Raw genomic sequence first — 22,381 nt, forward strand, 5'->3', positions numbered from 1 at the left:
GAAAACAATCTGAAGTTGTCGTCATTTTTTTGTTATTATGCTATGATTTTACCGCTCCGGCCCACTTGGGAATAGATTTTCCTCCATGTGGCCCCTGAGCTAAAATGAGTTTGACACCCCTGATCTAAACCATCGGAGGCCAAGCAACTTTTCAAACTGTGAGTAATTTAAAGGAAAGAAACGAGTTAGAACTGTCTGTTTAAGGCGTCTAGTGGCTTGATGGAAAGACAAGGAAGGAAGCCACGACAGGTATTATTAATCAAATGTAGTGGAGTAAAAGTACACCATTTACCTCTGAATTGTAGTGCAGTAAAAGTATAAAGTAGCATTACAGTACTTTAGTAAATATACTTCACACCACTGCAAGTACATGTCATTTTTACATTACACCCCTGCTTAGCATGTAACATCATGGAAGCCTGGGATTATCACGTGAAAAGAAAGACAAATATCAGGTCTGTTTTCCAGAATATGGCAATGAAGTGTTTAATATGTATTTTTTTGACAAAGAAAGAAACTTTACAAAGTAACAATTCAACACTAGACTCAAACTATTTGTATACTGTCTGTTACCAAAGACTGCAGAAATCTGACAATGGGGCGAACTTCAACATGTTAAGAAGTTCAGCGGTTTGGTGGGGGTGCTACATTATCATGTTAACAGGCTCCCAAAGTGTTCGGGAGGGGGTTGGGGGCAATTACTACAGTTTCAGTTGTTTTTCCAACCATATCATTGAGTTTGAGGGTTCAATAAAGACAAAGGAGCAGTTTGACAAAACATTTCTCAGCACAAGGTCAACTTGAAATGTTCTGGGGCTTTCAGCCTCACCTTATGGTCTTCTTAGTTACTCAGAGCAAGGCTAATACTGGAATTTGAAGGAAATACTGGTATCTATACAATAACTCATCGACCAATATTCATTTTACACCAACATTATGGATCCCTTACAATTAGGTGACCAAATATGTAAAGAGTTTGACATGTTACAGTTAAACACCTGTCAACACTTTCTAAATGATATAAAGGAATTCGACATTTCCTTTGAAATGTGTATATGAATCTCCTGTTATTAAGAATTCCAAATGTTAGGAATACATTTTTCTTTTGAACATTTGCAAAAGGATATTTGATGAATTCCAAAGATCCAATGTTTGGCAAATTCCTTTAAACATATGTTGATATTTCAATAACACATTTGCTTGTTCCTGGTTTTGCAGCCTCAAACAGAACACCAACATCTGATGATCAGATGATATGAGCGATCTCCATTTGCAGATGGAGGCAACTGAAATGTGGACACTTTTTGATAAATATTTTATAGAGTTTCCTTGAATAATTGCGACCTGGATATGTGCAAGTAGGATATTTTGCAGCGCTATCTGGTGGACAAGGAGTGCAACAGCAGCCCTGTGTCCTAATGACTTTAAGATTATGCCTTTCTAGATTCACATTGTTCTCCATCTATCAGCTAATGCTGATGTGTGAATCAAAGAAAAACACATTTTGATACAATGTCATACTGCTGAAAGTAATGGCAAACATTGGTTTAAACCAGATTATTGAGCAGAGGAGTCAGCACCGTTGACATGTGACAACATCATGCTATTCAGTAAAGCGAAGCCACTGTGTACCTGCTGTCAGCATGCGCATGGAAACTACATGGGAACTACATCATTTTTGTCCACATACGTATTTGTAGGCAAGGCCATGCAGATTGAAGGCTAGAAAAGGTTTCAGGTGCAGTGGGTGGATTGGCCTCAGCATGTTGTGCCTTGATGATAAAGAACACGATCATGTTCATTGTGCTGGAGAACAGGAAGTCAGCTTTGTATGCATTCCCTATGAAGTGAGATGAACCCTGCAGCTGCAGCTCAGTGCATTTGGCCCAAAGCTTTAGTTGAACACGTCCCACAGGCAGTCACAGTGGATTATTACACATCACATCCTATGACTCAACAGATTTCACACTCTTGATATGATTCAAATAAAAAGGGACAAAACATGTGTAATCTCAGAATGTAAAGTGAAAAGGAAAGAAAAAAAGGCACAAAGAAATACTGCAAAATGGAATACGGCTGTCTCGTGGTGAACAGAGCATCTGCACGGTATACATACTTTTAGATTTTAGACAGTCATGTGATAAAAAGGGCTGCGGGCACTTTTCAGAGCCAGGATAAACAGACTATTCAGTAAACTGATGTCACACATTATTTCCATGTCAGAAATTGTCATCTGGACCAGTTTTGGATTGCAGATCCATGAGGAGAATGGAACACAGCGTGATGTAAAGCTACATGCTCACATTTACTCTTTGTGATGTAAAACACATATCCTGTGTACTTATCTACTGTCGCTTCTGGTGTTAAAGAAACCAAGAGCCATGAATATAATGTGTTCTGCGTGATCTTCCTGCCATATTTAGAATGGCTAGTGACCATTAAGAAGGACTATACCTTCCCTCATGCAAGAGTGTGGTACTAAGGTATGAAAGGAAAAGCACTCCTTTAGCACCACTTTAGACCGACGCTGACTGAGCGGTCTTCTGTAGTCCTGTCCACCTGCAATCAATACTATGGCCACAAATTGTTTACTGAGGTTCAACTGCGTCTGGTAACATGTAAAAGCTGCTGTGACCATCGCTGCTGCAAGGGCTTCTGGGAGATGGGTAGGATGCATGTGAAGTCACCATGGCTTAAATAATGCCTTTCTCACAACTCCTTGCGTTGTTTGTGTAGAGGGTGGAAACGAAATGTCTGAAAACTATAAAAAGGGAACGAGAAACATTACTCTGGCCATTTCCTACCTGGCACAACAGCCAAACAGTAAACTTAGTTCCTTCTTTTCATCCTTAACTAATCTGCTGATTATTTGCTCCATTTATTTTATGTTTGGCCTACAACAATTTAATTTAATTTCTGTAACATCTAAAATATGCTTGTCCACAGTCCACAACCAGAAGATATTTAAGTTAATATAATAATAATAATAATAATAAACAATTATATTTGAGAGAGTGGACTGTTTAAAAAGTGACTTAATCAAATTGATTTTGGTAAATAAGTTGTGATTAACTTTCTGCAAATCAAAAATGTATGTTGTCTTTAACAAATCTTTCTCGGGACAAAAGCAATTAAGTTGCTTCTGGAGCTTCACATGATCTTCAGCAGCAACCATATTTGTCCCAACAGATACATAAAGCAAACAGCTAATGTTCATAATGTGTTTTTAATACTAATGGTTTGCTTTGTAGACGTGGCGTGGTCGCTGCAGCTATCTTTGGTCACTAAAGCTCTAAATCAGTCCCACAGTTAAATGCAGAACCGAAGGTGTTACAAACACCTGACGGCACAATAAGCGAGGCATCATAAAGAACATCAAACAGTCCCATGGGACAGGAAATGTCCAAACAAACAACTACTCAAAACCTTAAGATGTGGAGAAGAATCTAACAGTGAACATCTGGTAAAAAATAATCTGCCGACTCCTTTTCTCTGCGTCTCCATAGTGCTCAAAGCTTTAAGACGTTAAACTTTTCACAGCGTGTGCCATTCAAGAACAGCAGGAGGTTCAGCGGGAGCGCTGACTCTGAGGTTCTCTCATTCTGGCCCCTCTGCCTGACAACAGCATCCCGCCCACCCATGCTTCAGCATGGTACAGTACAGTGACAAGCTTTATCACATGGTCCAGCACTAAATCACTAAAGTACAAATCATAAAAAAAAAGTCTAAAACATAAGAGCAAAATCCGAGACAAAAAATATACACTCTCACATGAAACCAGGAAGTAGCGTAAAGCACGTTGTGTGTCAGGACACACTCGTGCTGTTTGATGGACCCGGCTTCCAGTCTTTATTCACACAGTGCACCTCAAAGGAAAAAAAGCTCAACAAAGGCAAAATTGAGAATATACACATCTCTAACTGATGAAATCATTTATGTTTGAAAATAACAAAATCTGGTAAACAAAATAAATTAAGGCATGCAAAAGGTATAAGGTCAAATCTTAACATTTGGATACTTTTTTTTTTTTTCAAGCCAAACATCCTATATTGTTAGAAGATCTTCCTGTTTGGAAGAAACCACTCACTCCTATTAAATCCTTAGAACAAAGGTAGCTGCCAAAATAAAATTCAAACCCACTGGAATATCACTGTTATATGCCCGAGCATTTAAAAGCCCATATTTACATATTTGTGTTCTGTGTTCGAGCTTCTAGAGGCCGATATTTACATACATGTTCATGCGGATTCAGCAGCAGTGCAGCAAAACAAACAGCGAAGAGTGAGACAGACAGGAGTGCTTCTTCGAGCATCCTGAATTAGAGAAAATAAATACCACGTATCAAAATAAAAAAATGTACATCACAAACATTAATGTCGACCTCGATCAGATCCCTCCTTTAAAAAAGGAAAACTGCGGCCGAAATAAAACGATATGTAGAAAAACAAAAGACAGTAGAAAGTGAGACGTAACTTGTCTGTTGGCTTGTAAGGTGACGGTGATCATGAGAAGTGAAGCAGTGCGGAGCAGAGGGAGCTGTGGGTCTGCCACAGTAAGGCTGTGCACTCAACACCGAGCTGAGATGCTGCTGCTCCCTCCAACGTACCAACTCATGTCCACTCCAGGAGAGAAGCCGGCACGGACACAGAGAAGACATGCAGCGACTTACCACACACACACACACACACACACACACACACACACACACACACACACACACACACACACACACACACACACACACACACACACACACACACACACACACACACACACACACACACACACACACACACACACACACACACACACACACACACACACACACACACACACACACACACACACACACACACACACACACACACACACACACACACACACACACACACACACACACACACACACACACACACTTTGAGAGACTTGCCACTGCCTCTTCGTTTTCTGCTCTTTTTTTGTCGATTTGGATTTGGATTTTTTTTTTCCCTCACTAAGTTTTCTTGGCAGCATTACATGGTGCGCCTCTTCAACCCTCCTGGGTCCGAGCCCTCTCCTCTCCTCCGCTGCTTAGCAGGAGGCCAGGCCGGAGGGGAGCTGGGGGTTGGTTGGGGCAGATCAGTAGTCTGAGATGGGGGCGAGATCGGGGTCCAGGTCCACCGTGATGTTCTTGTAGAGGCTGCTGAGGGAGAAGTGGGGACTGTAGTGGAGGTTGTTGAGGCCGTCGAGGTGTTGCCGCTCTTTGGAATACCGAAGCAGTTTATACCTACAGACAGACAGACAGATCTCAATATGCATCCTGTCATGCATCTCCTGCTGCAGACTATAGGTGCAAAATACAAGGTGTACATTAACAACTAAACAAACCATGCCATGTAGCCTTCGGACTGACACTATGTACCCTTTGGTGTTTTTTGCCATTAGCTACAGTTGGCCAAGTAGCTGCAGCTTTCATACAGAGGTCAACATTTGGAATATCTCAATTGTATATTTTATGAAACAGAATGGGAAAATATTCTGTACTCTTTTTCTTAGATTTTCAGGAAATTAATAAATCAAATTCCATGTTTTTCCATGATGTGGCTTTTTCGTTCAATATGTATGTCTCCATTGCTAAAAGGTTATTTTCTTAAAAAAAGCTGTTGTTGCAAAGAATTGCAATTGTTAGTCTAACTCAAAATGGACAGAACAGTGCACTGGTTGGGAACTAGTTTATTCTGTGGATGAATACACATTTCAGGGCTCAACATTATAAATGGCCCACTGGCCTGGAAGCACTATTTAGACACCCCCGGGCCAGCATAACGTCCTTTCCACTTGCCAGCTCGGGCCACTAAAAATATTGCTTTAAAAAAAAAGAATGGAACTGTGGTATTGGTATTTTGACTAGCAATTTAGTTAAATTGTTTCGTTTATCAACGCTACAACATAGCATTCCGTGAGGCGGCTGTCTTTGTTGGGTGAAAAGCAAACAGTTGTTTGCTGCGGATCGCAGCGCGAGCAGGCTCCCGTGAGCGGGAGCGTGCTCGTTCACTACAGACTTTCTCGCCATCTAACCATTCTCCAGCCAAGCGCCTGGCAAAAAACTATCTTCAAATAAAAGAATGTCACCGGAAGAGTTAAAGGAGAGTGACAGGGAGTATGAGAAGGGGGAGAGAAAGTTTCAGCCAGCTTGATCGATTTTGTTTGCTTTGATGTGATGCCAATATAAACAAGGTCTTCTATCGGCTCTGTACATCAATGCCGACCTATGCTGACAAGTAAGTGAAGAGTAGACAATATAAAAAGGTATTGGCTTTAGGGAAATGTCCCAGCAATTTAGGATAATGAAGGTTCTAATCAAATCAATTACATAGCCATTACATTTCTAACTCCTAATGAGGAAAGCAGAAAGTGCATTATACAAATAATAATATACTCATAATAACAATAGCAGACATTTTTTTCCTCGTATAATTATTTTAATAAACCAAATATGAACAATTGAGGAAAATGAGGAAGAACTGATGATTCAAATGTTGTAGTACAAGTAGTAATGTAGTTTGTGCATAAATGACTATTGCAAAAAATGTGTTCATTTTTTTCATTATTAGTCGATATTTGGATGAATGCTCTTGGGCCAGTGGTTACAATGGTGGGGCCAGTGATGATACAATTACACTGGCCCTCCCTTAATGTCTACCCCTGCATTTGGTGCACTATTTGTGGCTGCAGGACTGACCTTCAATCCCACAAACAAAGTAGTGTGTGCATGTGTGTGTTCATGTTGATTAAGGAACATGTCAGACCGAGCAACAGGGACACTTACTGATGAGTTTGATTACCCTGTATGCCAGGGCAGGTTTGCCTTCACTTACTGTATGGAGGCTCAGTCATTGCTACATGTTTATGTATAAAGCCACGTTGGGTAAACTACCAACTTATATCTGCTCTTTTATCTCACAGAGTGGCAAGTAGCTATTGCCTGAGATCCCAGGATGTGTTTTTATTACAAGTGCCAAGTGCTAGGACTGTTGTAGGTACAAAAGCTTTTATGTGCGCTGCTCCTCGAGCTTGGAACACTATGCACATTTATTTTAAACTGAGCATTTTGGTTCCCCTGCATCATTTTAAAGCTCGGATAGATTAAATGTTATTTGATACCTGTCATTGTGAATAGGTTGTAATTTGTACCCCTGTAATTATGTTGTCTGATGTCCTTTTTGTTTTCATGTGTAACCAATGTGCTGCAGGTCTCCCTTGAAAAAGAGATCGTTGATCTCAATGGGATTTTACCTGGTTAAATAAAGGCTACAAACAAACAAACAAGTATCAAGCTTTTAAATGATTTCATGCCAATAATAAAAAAAATAAAAAAGAATATCACAAGCCTAATTTTAGGTAGGCTTACAGTGCTGAACTATACAAAGCTCATTTGCTTTAAACTAAGTTTTCATTAATTAATTTAAAGTCAATTTCTGACTGAGACATAAATCTGTCTTACCTCCCGAGAAACTGCACCTCTCCTCTGTGGTGGTGATGAATGGACTTGTACTTGCCGATCTCTCCCTCGGGTCGAGTCACATTCAGTCCAGCATAGTGAACCCTTAGGAGAAACAACGCTGAATTACTGTACAGCATGGGTCGGCTTTGCCCGGCAGCAATAATGTCCGAATAGAGAATCTACCTACACCTGAAGAACGCTTATTGTACTTTTATCCATGTTGAGAGTGAATGACACACAGCACAGGCACAATCTGGCAGCGGGGTGCACTGACTAGACCCTCATGAAAAACGCGATCCTGCGATCGCAGAATTTACCGCATAATCAGCAAAATGGCGCAGATTTTTAAAAGGCAGCATATTTATCAAAAGGCCGCATAATCCCCGCATTTTTCCACACAAAGTTGAGAAAAAAAAAGTTAACTCGTGAAGTAGTGATGAGGATGATGTGACGTCATCAGCTTGCGCATCACAGAAGGTAAACAACACCGTAGAGCAGGGGTGGGGAACCTCCGGCCTCCGGGCCGTATACGGCCCGCGAGACCATTTGGTACGGCCCTCGAGGTCATTTATAAACACACGCAAAAAAGAAAAAAATTCAAGAAATCTAGACCGCAAAATAATTAAACAAGCTTGTTTTTCCTGGCCAAGGTCAGGGTCCTTGAAAACAACACGAGCCTAACGTGTCATCACGTGGTATATGTCTCGTCTGACAGGAGTGTAGTTCTAACGGAGAGCATCAGAACGTGGCTCCGGGCCGGGACTTCACAAATTGCAGTACCCATAAGGAGCTGTACACATGCCGCAGTTTTTGCGTGGCTGTGCCTTTAGTTGAAAGACCAGTGTCGATCTGTTCTTCTGTCATACTGATCATACAGTCAATAACTTTGTTGTTATTAGCATCTGGTTAGCTAGCTATGCTAACGAATATAAGAAGCTTTTTCTCCAACCAGTGAGGTACATTTAAGGCACATCTTTATATGATCATTATAGTTATAGAAAAATAAGAGAATAAAGTAAACAGGTATACAATACTAATATGACAGTAAAAAAAAGTTGTTATTAATAAACAAGAATACAGTTTAAAAGGGAAGTTATTTGTAAAATATCCAAAAAGAAAAAAAATCTGCTTGCAGTTCTGTTTCATATTGGTGTTGAGAGATGTATCCATAGATCTCTTCATGTTGCTCTCAAATTGCACCAGATTGATGCTTTTAACTTCAACATTTAAAAAGAATCTTCCTGGTGGTGCATGCCCCCAAACCCCCCTAGATGAGGTTAGATCCACCCCCCCCCCACACTTAAATCATGTCCACATGGATATGAAACTAAATACATTTGCACACATCTTGTGTTCATATCTGTCTGTTTTGGTGGTCATGCCACGGTGCATGAATGCGCGGGTCATGGTCAAATATCTGGATTAAGAGGTTGCTTTTTCTTTGCACAGCATGAAAGAAAGGCGAAATGAATGGGCTGTGATTTGAGTTTTTTAAGCAGACGTTGAGTTCAATAATTTGTACGGCCCTCGAAGGATGTTGTAAAAATTGAAATGGCCCTTGAGAGGAAAAAGGTTCCTCACCCCTGCCGTAGAGTGAACGTGTGGAGCTCACACGAGAGAGAAAACACCAAGATGAAAAAATCTGATCCATCTCATTTACCGACGAACATTTCTGCTAAAGACCGGGCAAAGCAGTACCCCAATGTCTTTCACAAAAGTGGGGGGAAACTATTCTGCACCCCGTGCAACTGTGTGTTGGATTATAAGTCTTAGAGAAAATCGAAGGTGACGACCCACTTTGATTCATTCAAACATTCGAAAATGCTTTCTGCTGCTGTGGACAAGAAAGCCAAACAACTCACGTTCACCGAGGCATCAACCTCCAAAACCCTTTCGAGGGCTACAAGAAACGAAGTGAGTAGCCTACAAGATTGAAGCTGGTCAGATAACGAACGAGTAATTGAAAACAGAATGAGGCGTGGAAGTGTGTGTGTGTGTGTGTGTGTGTGTGTGTGTGTGTGTGTGTGTGTGTGTGTGTGTGTGTGTGTGTGTGTGTGTGTGTGTGTGTGTGTGTGTGTGTGTGTGTGTGTGTGTGTGTGTGTGTGTGTGTGTGTGTGTGTGTGTGTGTGTGTGTGTGAGAGAGTGAGAAAGTGATTAAAATAGCCCAATTGCTTTTACAATAAATAAACATTGAATGTGTTCAATTGAATAGGAAAGGGGTTTAACGTTAGTGGCGGGTTTTGTGTGAGAGAGAATAAATAAGACAGCCCAATATTTTAAAAAAAAATCTATTATTTTTCGCAACTTTCCGCATATTTCGCAATTTCATCGCATAAAATCACATAAAAAACCTGCATGTTTAATCGCATAATCAAGGATTTTAGCCCGCGTTTTTCTGGAGGGTCTAACTGACGCTGATAGTGGATCAATAAGTAGGTGGACAGCGCGTGGTGCTGAAATAGCCAACATGCGGTTTGTGGTTTTAAAAAAATAACACCAGCTCACTAAATCATTCAAATGTAATGTTTACTTGTATGTGAACAGTAACAAAGTTTAGTCAAAACATTGACAACAAAATCGGAGAAACCGCCTGATCATGGAGGGCGAGGGGTGGTGGTGGTGCATATGCTGCCACCCAGGGGCGTCGCCTGGACCTGAAAACATTCGGGGCTTAGTCCACAGTGGCGGCGGCGCTACAGTGGAATTTTTTACTGCAACACTCCCCACACGCACACAGTACAACCGCAACTGTTACAATGAAGGCTCGATAATCTTAGCAACATTAAGAGATCTATGGATACATCTCTCAACACCCAGATGAAACACAACTGTAAACAGATTTACTTTATGGATATTTTACAAGTCTCTCTCTCTCTCTCTCTCTCTCTCTCTCTTCAATTCAATTCAATGGGGCTTTATTGGCATGAAAGTTAAATTAAACAATGTTGCCAAAGCATCACAATACAAAATAATTAACAACATTAACAGACATTTCAAATTTTTACATATTATTGATGATATATATATACAGTGATACAATTACAGTTCAACACGTGTGTGTGTGTGTGTGTGTGTGTGTGTGTGTGTGTGTGTGTGTGTGTGTGTCTCTCATTCACTGTCCCTCAGGTTGTGGCATGTGTATACATATTGGGCAGCAAGGTGTGCCTTGTCTCCTTCTCCTAGGAGTACTCTCAGTCTTGAGAGGTCATCAACCTCCTTGAAACCTGGGATTACAGAGTTCAACTTGTTCCAATAAATGCTCCTTACTTCGTTGAATGTTTGGCACTTCAGGAGGAAGTGCATCTCTGTCTCAGTCTCACCTGTCGTACAGTGACCACATGTTCTGTTCTCTTTTGGTTGCCAGGATCTTTTGAGTCTTCCTGTTTCGATTGCCAGTTTGTGGTCACTGAGCCTGTACTTGGTTAGGATCTGTCTCTGCTTTCTATCTCTGACAGTAGAGAGATACTCTGCCAGCTCATACTCTCTGTTTAGAGCCAGGTAACATTCTAATCTACTTTGGCTTTTAGTTTCTTCTTCCCAATGTTGTAAATAGTTGTCTTTACATTGTGTTATAATGCGTTTGACTGTGATTGGTGTTTGGAGAGCAGTGTTGTTGAGAGACTGGTCAGAGTGGCTCTGAGAGGGGGCAGTTAGCCTCAGCACCAGCTGACATAGGGGACTCTTCTCTGGGGTTAGCTCTTGGCTTTGGAGGGCTTTGGAGTGGAGGGTGTCTCGGGGGCTGGATCTAAGGTGGTTAAAGAATGTCAGTGCTCTCTTTTGAGTGTTAATGATCAGTGGGTATCTGCCTAATTCTGCTCTACATGCATTTGTTGGTGTTTTTCTCTGAACACGTAAAATGTATCTGCAGAATTCTGCATGGAAAGACTCTGTTGGATGTTTGTCCCAGCGGGTATAGCTCTGGTGACTGAGTGGACCCCATACTTCACTACCGTACAGCGCAATGGGCTGGATCACGCTATCAAAGATTTTGAGCCAGATTTTAATTGGAATTTGGACATTATAAAATGTTCTCTTAATTGCATTAAGAGCTCTTCTGGCTTTTTCTTTGAGTGCATTCACTGCCATGTTGAAACTTCCTGATGCTGTTATGGTTAAACCGAGGTAGGTGTAACTCATACTATGTTCGATGATATGATTATTTATGGTAAACTGGTATTTGTTCTCCTGACATCTGGGGCGTTTTTGGAAAACCATGACATTAGTTTTCTTCATATTGACTGCCAGGGCCCAGTTCTTACAGTACTGGTCTACTATGTCCAGCTGTTGTTGTAGTCCTTGTTCAGTAGGAGACAGCAGAACAAGGTCATCAGCATAAAGCAGACACTTCACCTCTCTCTCTAGGAGGGAGAGGCCAGGAGCAGCACAGTGATCCAACTGAACAGCAAGTTCATTTATATATATATTAAATAAAGTGGGACTTAAATTGCAACCCTGACGAACACCTCTTCTCTGGGTGAAGAATTCAGTTTGTTTGTCTCCAATTTTAACAGCACACTTATTCCCTAAATACATTGATTTAACCAGATCGTACATTTTGCCCCCTACACCACAATGTAGAAGTCTATAATAGAGCCCTTCGTGCCAAATAGAGTCGAAAGCTTTTTTGAAATCAATGAAACAAGTGAATATCTTACCATGTTTTGTTTGGTGTACATGTTTGTTCACTAAAGTGTGAAGGGTATATACATGGTCGGTGGTGCGGTGTTTTGGAAGGAAGCCAATTTGATTTTGACTCAAGATGGATTGTCGGTTAAGGAAATCTTGTATTCTTTTATTTAGAATACTACAGAATAATTTCCCCAGACAGCTGCTGACACAGATGCCACGGTAGTTATTAGGGTCTGATTTGTCTCCACTCTTATGAATGGGGGAAATGAGCCCTTTGCACCAGATGTCAGGAAAACATCCTGACTGCAATATGATATTGAACAGCTTTAATACTGTACCCTGCATCTCTGGGGTGCTGCATCTGAGCATTTCGTTTTTAATGTTGTCTGGGCCACAAGCTTTCCTTGGCCGGAGAGATTGTGTCTGTGTGGTCAACTCTTCCCAAGTCATTGGGAAATCAAGGGGGTTTTGGTTGTCTTTAATAGTTTCTTCTAATGTTTGGAGTTTCTCTTTTGTAATACATTGATCTGAATTCATTAGATTTATTGGTATGTCTTTGTACAAACTTTCAAAATGTTCTCTCCAGATGTCACTCTCTCTCTCTCTCTAAAAGACTGTTTACTTCAAGACTCTTCATCTCGGTATAATGGAAAGGTTTACCCACCATTTTATTATTATTTGTTAGTTTGTCTAACAAAATTCCCACCACACCATATCCTAACGTTAGCTTTTTACCTCTGTCGATTGCATTATGCTTCCAAAATCATAAAAGTGGTGTTTAATATGTAGATATTATCCTGCTAAACAAATGTATGTATGCCACGGATGTTTTTCTGCAATATTCTAAAATCCCTTTTTTCCCCCTTGCGATGCTCACTTCCGGGTCAACCTAGAAAAACACATCATTACTGCACCATTCTATGGGGCAATGGTATATGAGAACAGTGGTAATGATCACAACCATAGCACATCCAACAATATCAGACCAGGACATAAGACTACTCAGTATCAGACATTACTGAAGTGGTAAAAACATCAAATTCAAACTGGAAGGTTTGGGGAGCAGATGAATATCATAGCAGCAGCTCCAACCCCTCTCAGCTGTCAGAAGTCCCAGTTGAACTCTCAGCAGGATTACTGGGAGGAGAGACGCTTGATAAACACAGGTCCAGGTCTTTTACCACAAAGACATTTTTGCTGCCTATACGGTATGGGTGAATAAATTACAACAGGTATCTAAAAAGGTATCATCTACTCCTCTGGAGATATATACACTAGGTTAACTATGGTACTGTGCAGATACCTTCAGTAGTAACCATGGAGACCACAGGGAGCCTGTGTCAGGGTCTGCTGTTGTACTTTCAAAAGAAAAGAAGAACACCAGAAGTGTATCATAAAGAGAACCACATTTCTGCTATGGTCCTGCACCAAAGATGCTGCACACACACTGCTGCAAACATCTTTCTAATCTTTCTCCTAATATTATTTAGAAAAGAGAGGATTGATGAAGCTGCATCACAAGACTTCCAATTGTCTCAACCATGGCAAAACAGCTTACAGCTTTTTTCTTGGCTTAAGGTTGATTAATGCTTAAAATGGCAACCATAATTACGGAGTAAATACGTTACCTTTAAAGTACTTTCTAGGAAACATGGTGCCACTTTCTAAGGCAAGAGAACATATTCAGCTCATTTCCAGGTTCATATTTGTATTTTGAGGAGAGGATCCTTTGCAGATCATTTCATTTGATAAATGTAGATGGAAGATGCTAAAACAATTAGCCTCTTGGTCCGCAAGGTATTTATCATCCTACGACGATGGTTGCCTGTGTGTGTAATGTGAGCGATACCGAGTTAAGATTATCTATCAAACCTCTGAAAGGAAAGACTTAACATCTAAGCTTTCCTGAGGACCAAGGGGAGTGTTTTAGTGCCACGCATCATGTCATAATAGATTTGTGGTTCTAACAAAAACTGTATGCTTGGCCGGACTTTGGTTAGCGCATCAAAATCCACACTAACGGACTTAAGGTGGGTCTCTGCATGCTGTTTGTTTTCTGTCTCAATACACCCCTTATTACAGATCACCGTTGTGTTTCTCTTTATGTGAAAAGCACAGAAGAGAAAAGCAGTCCGATGTAAAAACGAGAACACAAGCACTGCTGAGTAACTAAATGAAGGGGTCTGATTACTTTGTAAAAACCTTGTTTGTAGACTAACCTGTTCCACAAGTCGTCATCCTCTCCTCCCCAGCCCCAGAATGCATTGGGAAAGCCATTAATCTTCCGAAACTGCTCCACAGTGAGTCCACTGACACCACCAAAGAACTCGCTATATGGAAGACTGGAAACAAAAACAAACAAAGTGTTACAATAAACATGATCTGGCTAGTTCATAGCCTGTCCGAACAATTTGAAATCTATTGGTCATTGCCACCGAAGGAAATCAATACTTAACTTAAGCAGGAAAAACATTTATGTTCTTAAAAGATATCTGATGACACACTCACATGTACATGTATTTGTCCAGCTTGGCAGCAAAGTGGCGTGGCATCTGACCGCAGCCGTAGTAGTTTCGGTCATTCTCAGGGATGTGGTCGACGTCATGGAAGATCAAGCAGTCCCAGTCCAAGTCCTTCATGGCCTCCAGGAATCCCACGTTAAACAGCATGGCTCTGTTGAAGGGCTGGCTGCCACTCTACACGCCATGAGTTGAGTACACGTTAATAAAGCTGTCTTGTAATGCACAACGTGTTCATACAGCAGCATGCAGTGCGGGCCACACACCTGTTCGATGACGTAGAAGGCAAACTGCAGCCGCTGTCTCTGCAGCATGGGAATAAGATGTTGGAAGAGGATGGGGAGATGCTCATGACGGTTTCTAAACGGAATCAGGATGGCCACCTAAAAGGAAAATAATAGAGTAAGAAATAAAAGCCAACATTCGACTAAATTCATCTGCTTTGTTGTTGTTTTCCCCCTAGAGGAATCCATTTGCATCACTGGTTTAAAAACAGTTTGAAGGATATATATTATTTATACACTTCTAAAAGGCCTACCTTCCAGCGAGGTCTGCAGTCTTTTGGTTTCCAGTGGCCTCCAAACTCAATGTCAAAATACTTGGAGGACCTCAGTTCTATCTCCTCCATGGGGATCTCTGTCATGTTTACTTCAATAAGGCCCTCTGTGGAGAGAGTTGTGTGTGTGTGTGGGGGGTACATAAATCAGCTTCACATTAAAACAAATAAGAACTTTCTACAGAGTAAAGCATAGGGCTTTGTTTTTCTCTCATTTCTGTGCTACTTAGCTCATTGGTCTGACCGCTATTAGCTAATTCTCATTTCTTTTATATTTGTGTTGTATTTTTACAACAGAACAATTAAGCAGCAAAGCTTGAAGTGCAGTAGATTTCAAATGATGGCTTTCCTGAAACGACATGTTAGAGCCCGTCTTTCAATTTGTAAAAAAGGTCATATATTGTCACAGAATCGTGACCTCAGTAGTCATGGAAATATAAAAGACTACATTTCCCACGGCGCAAGCCTCTTAAGAGACACAGAGATAGGCAACCTGTGCGAAAGACACAGTTGAGAAACAGTTTTATACCGTTTAGTAATATTATCCTACACAAAGTAAAAGGAAGAAAGACGATCCAAGTTGTTTATTATTTTATGGGAGTTTTGCCTCTTTTGTTTTGTTTGACTATTTTAAAAAGGTCATATATCTATCGGAAGTCAAACAAGTAAAAACAAATGAATGAAAGATAATGCATTAAAACTGTCTGTTAAAGCGTCTACTTGCTTAATGGAAACAAAGGGAGGAAGCTGCGACAACCCTTTCCTGTTTCTTGTCAGGTAAAAGGTCTGTACTCACTCATAGAAGGTAATCGCTCTGGACATGGCAGGTTCTGGGCATAGGTGAAGTTCTCGGGGAGGTACGTGGTCGGCTGTACCAGGTATTCACTGGAGTTGCTGCCATCAGGATAGTCTGAAGCAAAATCAACCAACATCTAGTATAACAGCAGAATACTCCAAACCACATCATTGACATCAGATGACTGATGATAGGGCTTCAATATGGACCCTATTTCTCATGATTGTGTCGAATGAAAAACATTTTTAGGAAATTGGTACAGCCTGGAGCAGAAGGCGCTTAACAGCCTGCAAGGTAATCCTATATAAAGGCCCTGCCCTGTCAATGACTTTTCACCTAAAGTGCCCGTTCTTTCCACTGACAAACTCAGATTGTTATTTTAAACCTACACAATTATGGAAAGGAACCTACAAACAATTCAAGAGTTGTTTTCTTCATCCTTAACTTGATCCCCAGCCTGTTTGCATGTGACTTGTCGTTGAAAACAGGAGGTGGAAACATGAGTGACAATTATAGAAAGGAATGGCTTTTTTCACGGTTTGGATTACAGATAGCGTTGAGTAGTCTTGTCTTAAAAACATATTAACTGACATGGCTGAACATTAATGCGATTTTCACAATTTCAATATGACATAAGATTTTAGAAGGAGAATTCTCTTTGAGCAAGATGTAGTCAGACACAACAACAAAAAGAAAGAAAATCAATAAAATCTTTTAATTCTTTGTAGGTCCCTTTCCATAATTACAACACACAGCTTCCAATCTGCACTCTAACCTTGGTATGTATTTTTAGAGCTCTGCACCTTAGATTTCTTTGTAAAAATGTATTTATATATTCATTACTTCTATATAAGACAATCACAACTGTGTAATAGGGATCGTGTTTGAAAAAACTCTTTACTTGGTACGCGTGCTCCAAAGAACAACAGCGCCTAAAGTCGCCTAACTGAGGTATATGACACCTGGGACATATTCAATGTGGTTTCTTCCATTGAGGCCATGCCATTTTTATTTTTTTAATGTTGGAATTGTTAACGTGAAATAGTAGGGAAGCACCCAGTTGCAAATGTATCAGCCAATACTGATGTTTAGAATAACAATATCACCAATGATTTTTTGTTTAATTTTTGTTGTCTGGTTGCCCAGACAACAAGCATCTTTCGAGCAGGCGCTGAACTTGTACACATTAACCAAGCCATAATGATCAAAAAGATTTAAAGTTAAAAAAGCCAAAAATGTCCCTAGTGAGGCACAAGGTTGAACTAATTTGTGTATTTAGGAAATGAGCTCTATAAATACAACATTAACATGGTCACTGTAAATGTGCCAACTTATAAGTCATACCATTGGACGATGGTTGTTGTGATGACATATTTGACGTATTAACAGCAGCTTTTCCATAGGCTGTTAATCTCATGTACAATGCATATATGTAGGCAGTGTGGCCATTGTCTTTGGTACATTTCCCTTAAATGGATACAGACTCCTCCATCTGGTCAGCTACCTACTTTAAAATGTGAATTCAATTAATATACTGCTAGCAGACTCCTTAAATGTAGCGATGATAGGATGATAGAATGCTAAACAATAAGCCGTATGGTGAAAATGTGTGCTTTACTTACCTGTCCCGTTGAGTGTACTGTTCTTGTTAGTGTACAATCGAATCATCTGGCCAATGGTCCTCACATTGTCCCTCAACATGATACCCTGGGCCTGCACCATGAAGAAATATGTGTTGGCTGAAGGACAGACAAAAACAAAAAAATTGGGAATTACTTTGGCTTATAATATTTGTCTACGTTTGCTTTGTGTAGCAATATTGCAACAACGTTTATATGACAAAACTTGTTTTACAACACAACTTGTCAACCATGTGAAGGTTAAAACACTTATCAATCACAACACAGCAGCAACCCACAAGTTATAGAATCCGCTCTATATCTTTTTTTGTTTCTTTTGCCTACTTATTTACTGAAATGAATGCCTACACTGACTCAAGGCAGTATAAACACGTTCACTACTAAAGGTTCGGAAATGTGTCCATTTGGTTTACATCAATTTTGCAACCACAATGATCTTTCTACAATATTTTACTGGCGATTATTTTATTATACCATTTTGTCAAAAGGTTTGTACTTAGTGAAAAGAAAAGATGGTAAGAAGGCAGACATTATGTAAATTATATTCATTTTAAGTTTGGTAAAGTATGATAATGATAATAGTCCAATAATTCCATTGAGGAAATAACAGTTGCTACAGTGCTGTCATCAGGGCTGCACCATTTGGAAAAATAACTAATTGCAATTATTTTAACCCATATTGTGGTTATTCAGATGGATGCTAATTTTTGAAACTTTATTCATGTTATATGAAAAACATTAAAATGATCATGTAGTATTTCTTTAAGAGGATATTTTTACAGACTGGGATTTCTCTGCAGCACCTAAATACTTACTTCAGATATTTGAGCATATTTTGCCTTAGCAATATATTGCACTTAAAGCAATTTGGATTACTACACTAGTCCATATTGTGATTTCTGTAAAATATCAATAGTGCAGCCGTAGCTGTCATAACATTTTAAGGTTACCATAAATCTGCCGGTTGATTTATAATATTAACTACAATCTTCTTATAGAGGCACAGCATTTAAAAGAACAGCTACCATGGTAAACTTATTTTCTCTTCGGGTTAACACATTAACAACATCATTCTATGATACTGTCGTCTAGGGCTGCTCAATTAAAATCGTATTTTAAATCACAATTACGATTTTGGCTTGCAACGATTATGAAAACAACATAATCGAAATACAATTTTCTTTTTTGGTTTTTCAGTTGAATTATACTTAAAGTTCAGGGTAATCCACTGTTAAAAACATACTGTTCACATATTGTTTTTCAATAAATGGATGTTTTCAAAGTAAATGGATATTCGTTTGCCATAATCGAGCAGCCCTACCGTCGTCACATTAGATCACCCTAGTGTCAGTCTTCCTATTGGCCAGAACACTAAATTCAGTTTGTGTGTGAGCGGTAAACAGCACAGTGTTCGGGGATGATAAGAGTCTTATCACATAATCCAGGCCCCATTGGTTGATGAGCAGGTGACGGGGTGACGTTAAAATAACACGCCGTACAAAGACGGACAGTTAGCTACTGGATACAGAAACAAAGTTTGCCACAATACCAAAAAAAGTATCATCCTCTGTTTAGGGTTTACAAATGCTTTTAAAGCGAAACACTCCCTCTATATCTGGTGCCAGGCGTAACTCAAATCAATATGTTCTGCGCTTCCCGTGCTTGAAAATTGGTCACAGGGAAGGCAGAACAAGCAAAGCATGAAATGACTGTCCTTCATGACTGGGCTGCACAATATTGAAAAAATAACTACTTGCAATTATATTGACTGATATTGCCTTTGCAATATGATTTGTTAGATCTAATGGTATGATAATTATGTAATTTATTTTAGAAGATTAAACTATTTTTGTATTAAATCTGTATAATACCATTTGTAGGCTAGGATTTCTCTGCAGCACCACAATACTTCAGATATTTTTACATACATTTGCAATTTTGAATCTTGCACTAGTCATTTTTGCAAAGTTGATAACATGTCGGTAAACTAAGCAGCCCTAGTCATGAGTTCTCTAATGTAATCTCAGCTGGGTGTTGAGTAGAGGGTGGAATCTAAACAGCATTACCGGATGACCCAGGAAGAGCCCAAGCACATTAACTGTAAAAAGCAAACATTCACACCACTGCTGCTTCATATAGCTCAAGCCAGATACTATAGGATCATATTCTCCTCTTAACTTGGTGAATTGCAAACATTACTTACACCGTAACTATCTACAGCAATGCACTGCAGATGTATGAGGAAAAAAACACACAAGTACTGTGCCTCTTCGTCATTGATTTACAACATGCATTATGCTCAGTCCCAACATTAAACAGAGGAGCAGTAAATGATTCATATTTCTGAAGAGATGCGTTTGTCTCATGGTTACTTCACTCAAGTTTTTCTGTTGTGCAGTAATACATCTAAGGCTAAATATATAGTGATTGAAATTATTCTCAAAACACCAGTAAACATTGTGCTTTTCGTATTTGGAACGAGATGCAGCCTGTGGCCTCTAAAGCAATAACTAAAGTGTAAAATCTTAAAACCGCATGGATCCTACTATTAGGGTAGATGTGTAAGAGTTAAAACACATCAGGGATTGTGTATTTGTGGGAACAGTACTTCAGTAGCATGTTGAATATATTTTCAATATGGTGTTATTGTCAATTAACAATATAGCTTTATTAAAGCTAAGAGAAGATGTGTTTTGTTGCTTCCACCTTGGTCAATAAACACCAATACAAAACTGGGGAAATCCCTCTCACAGATGATAGTTGCCTTGCTTGATTCATGAAAATCACAATACCCCGTTCCCACAGAACACAAAAAAACAACCCGGTCTTGTCTTGTTATCTCTTCACATCGACAATCATGACATATGTCTTCAGTTACATTTCCAAGAACTGCCTCTCTTTCAAAGAATGACTGCCAGTAAAAGTCTGCCCTATAATTATATAATATATATATATATCAACAAAATCACATCCCGAGGCATGTAATCACCAGAAGGCCAAAACAACCAAACCGCTATCCACACCAAATGTTAAAACTGAAACAAGCATCATCTAGCATCTGAATCCATGTAAAGATCCATAAAACAGAAAGTTATTTTTTTAGACCACCTTATTGGATAAACATCAAGAGTGCATTGTATTACTATATTGTCAATACATTGCTAATGGAGTAGTCTTAACAGCAAGTGCAATGTAAAAAGAGCAGATTGAGCAGAGATTAGTGTCCAATAAGTGTAATTAACCATTAAATAAATACTCTGTGGTAAACGCAGTCATTGGAACGGGATAGTCAACACAACTACAGACATGTGGAGATGGGAAATACTGACACATGTCACACACATGTCATTAAGCGGACAGGCAGTGTGGATGCTGGGTTCCCAACCTGAGAGTAACACCGACGTTGGCAGTGTTGCCAAAGGTTAATTAATTCAAAAGGCAACACTGCAACGCTAGCTAAAGCTCATATCCTCCATATATCAAACACAAGGGGACACTATATAGAGAATATTTCTACCGCTTTCCGTTGAAAGAGGTAACTTGCTCTTTGACATTGCAAAATAGCGAGGGCCAGCTGGGCATCATGGCCTGGGGTGGGTTAGTTAGTTAGCTGGATAGTTAGCCCGTTAGCTAGCATCCATCCAGTGGTGTTAACATGGGCTGAGACAGCAGCTGGAGCTTGTTTGGCTGCGGAGGATAACGATAATCCAGACATAATCACATTAACTGATGCCCTGTAAAGCGTTTAGTGTAAACCTCTGTACTGACCTATTCCCGGCGCCACATAAATAAAGTAGAGACAAGTGGTGGACATGGAAAAGAAGAATATGAAGGCCAGAAATGATCGGTTGGACATTCGCAGCAGCCGCCTCCAGTTCACCATTTTGGCTTAGGCCCGCTTCCCGTTCGCCGATATGAATCCCATAAAAAATGTTTGAGTTAAAAAGTATTCGAATTGATAGACAACAATGTCAATGGTGTGGTCATGGAAAATTCTGCACCGTCGAAGCCCAGAGCTACAGCGCGGAGAAGGCAAACGTTAGCGATGCTAGCCGGCCTGCTTTCCCCTGCCAAGAAATTTCCAGATGGAAAAAGCAGGCCTGTATCGTTAATATCAGGCCACTGAGAGCCGCATGGAGCACCGCCGGTCGGGCATGTTGAAACCGTTAACTACGGGCTGAGACAGTAAAACTACTTAAGGGTACTTGTGGTAGCCTTCCATGGTTGCGGTGTCGGCAGCGAAGCCTTTATCGCTAGCGCTGCAGGTTGGTCATTGAAGGGGGCAGGACCGCTGAGCCTTCATCCACAGTCTACTCTCGGCCGACGCTGTGTGTCCAACACAGTCGGCGCACTACTTCATCAAACCGCGCGCACGGGAGTCCTGTCATGCCACCGGGTGCCTCCACACTGTTTCTGCACGACCGTGGCATTCATTAAAAACCTGTAAATGCAGAATATTGTTTGAAAAAGGCAATCAAAGAGATATCAGGTCGGACTCCTTTTCCTTTTCTGCTGGCACTGCAGAGACCGTTTCCGGTGGGTGTAACAACACGTCCCCCTCCTCCTTGTCGCCATGGAAACGTGTGTGCGGTACAGGAAGGCTGTGTCTTCCTGTAACGCACATTTTTCTTCACCTTATTTGCGCCCATATTCAATCATACATATTCAAAAAATGATTTAGCTTTTAGAATTATTGCAGTATATTCCATGTCCTATTTATCCAGTCGTATGCACACTATTTACCAAGGACATGCTTGT

At 40.2% G+C, this 22,381-nt stretch overlaps 1 protein-coding gene across 2 annotated transcripts; it reads right to left on the minus strand.

Annotated features, from left to right (window-relative positions):
• Positions 1-456: 456 nt before the first annotated feature.
• On the minus strand, positions 457-22,163 carry b4galt6 (UDP-Gal:betaGlcNAc beta 1,4- galactosyltransferase, polypeptide 6). Of its 2 annotated transcripts, none has more exons than XM_079648469.1 (9): positions 21,829-22,163; positions 17,606-17,722; positions 15,984-16,097; positions 15,170-15,294; positions 14,898-15,014; positions 14,621-14,808; positions 14,332-14,454; positions 7,484-7,585; positions 457-5,266 (listed from the first exon to the last, which is right to left on the minus strand). In XM_079648469.1, the coding sequence occupies exons 2-9, from the start codon at positions 17,703-17,705 to the stop codon at positions 5,119-5,121; spliced, it is 1,017 nt and encodes a 338-aa protein (XP_079504595.1). In that variant the 5' UTR covers positions 17,706-17,722; positions 21,829-22,163; the 3' UTR covers positions 457-5,118. The 2 variants fall into 2 exon arrangements, with proteins under 2 accessions (XP_079504595.1, XP_079504594.1); XM_079648468.1 differs by having other exon boundaries at positions 21,392-22,163.
• Between the last annotated feature and the right edge of the window lie 218 nt (positions 22,164-22,381).

Source organism: Notothenia rossii, assembly GCF_949606895.1.
Source record: "Notothenia rossii genome assembly, chromosome: 1".
In the NCBI taxonomy this organism is placed as follows: Eukaryota; Metazoa; Chordata; class Actinopteri; order Perciformes; family Nototheniidae; genus Notothenia; species Notothenia rossii.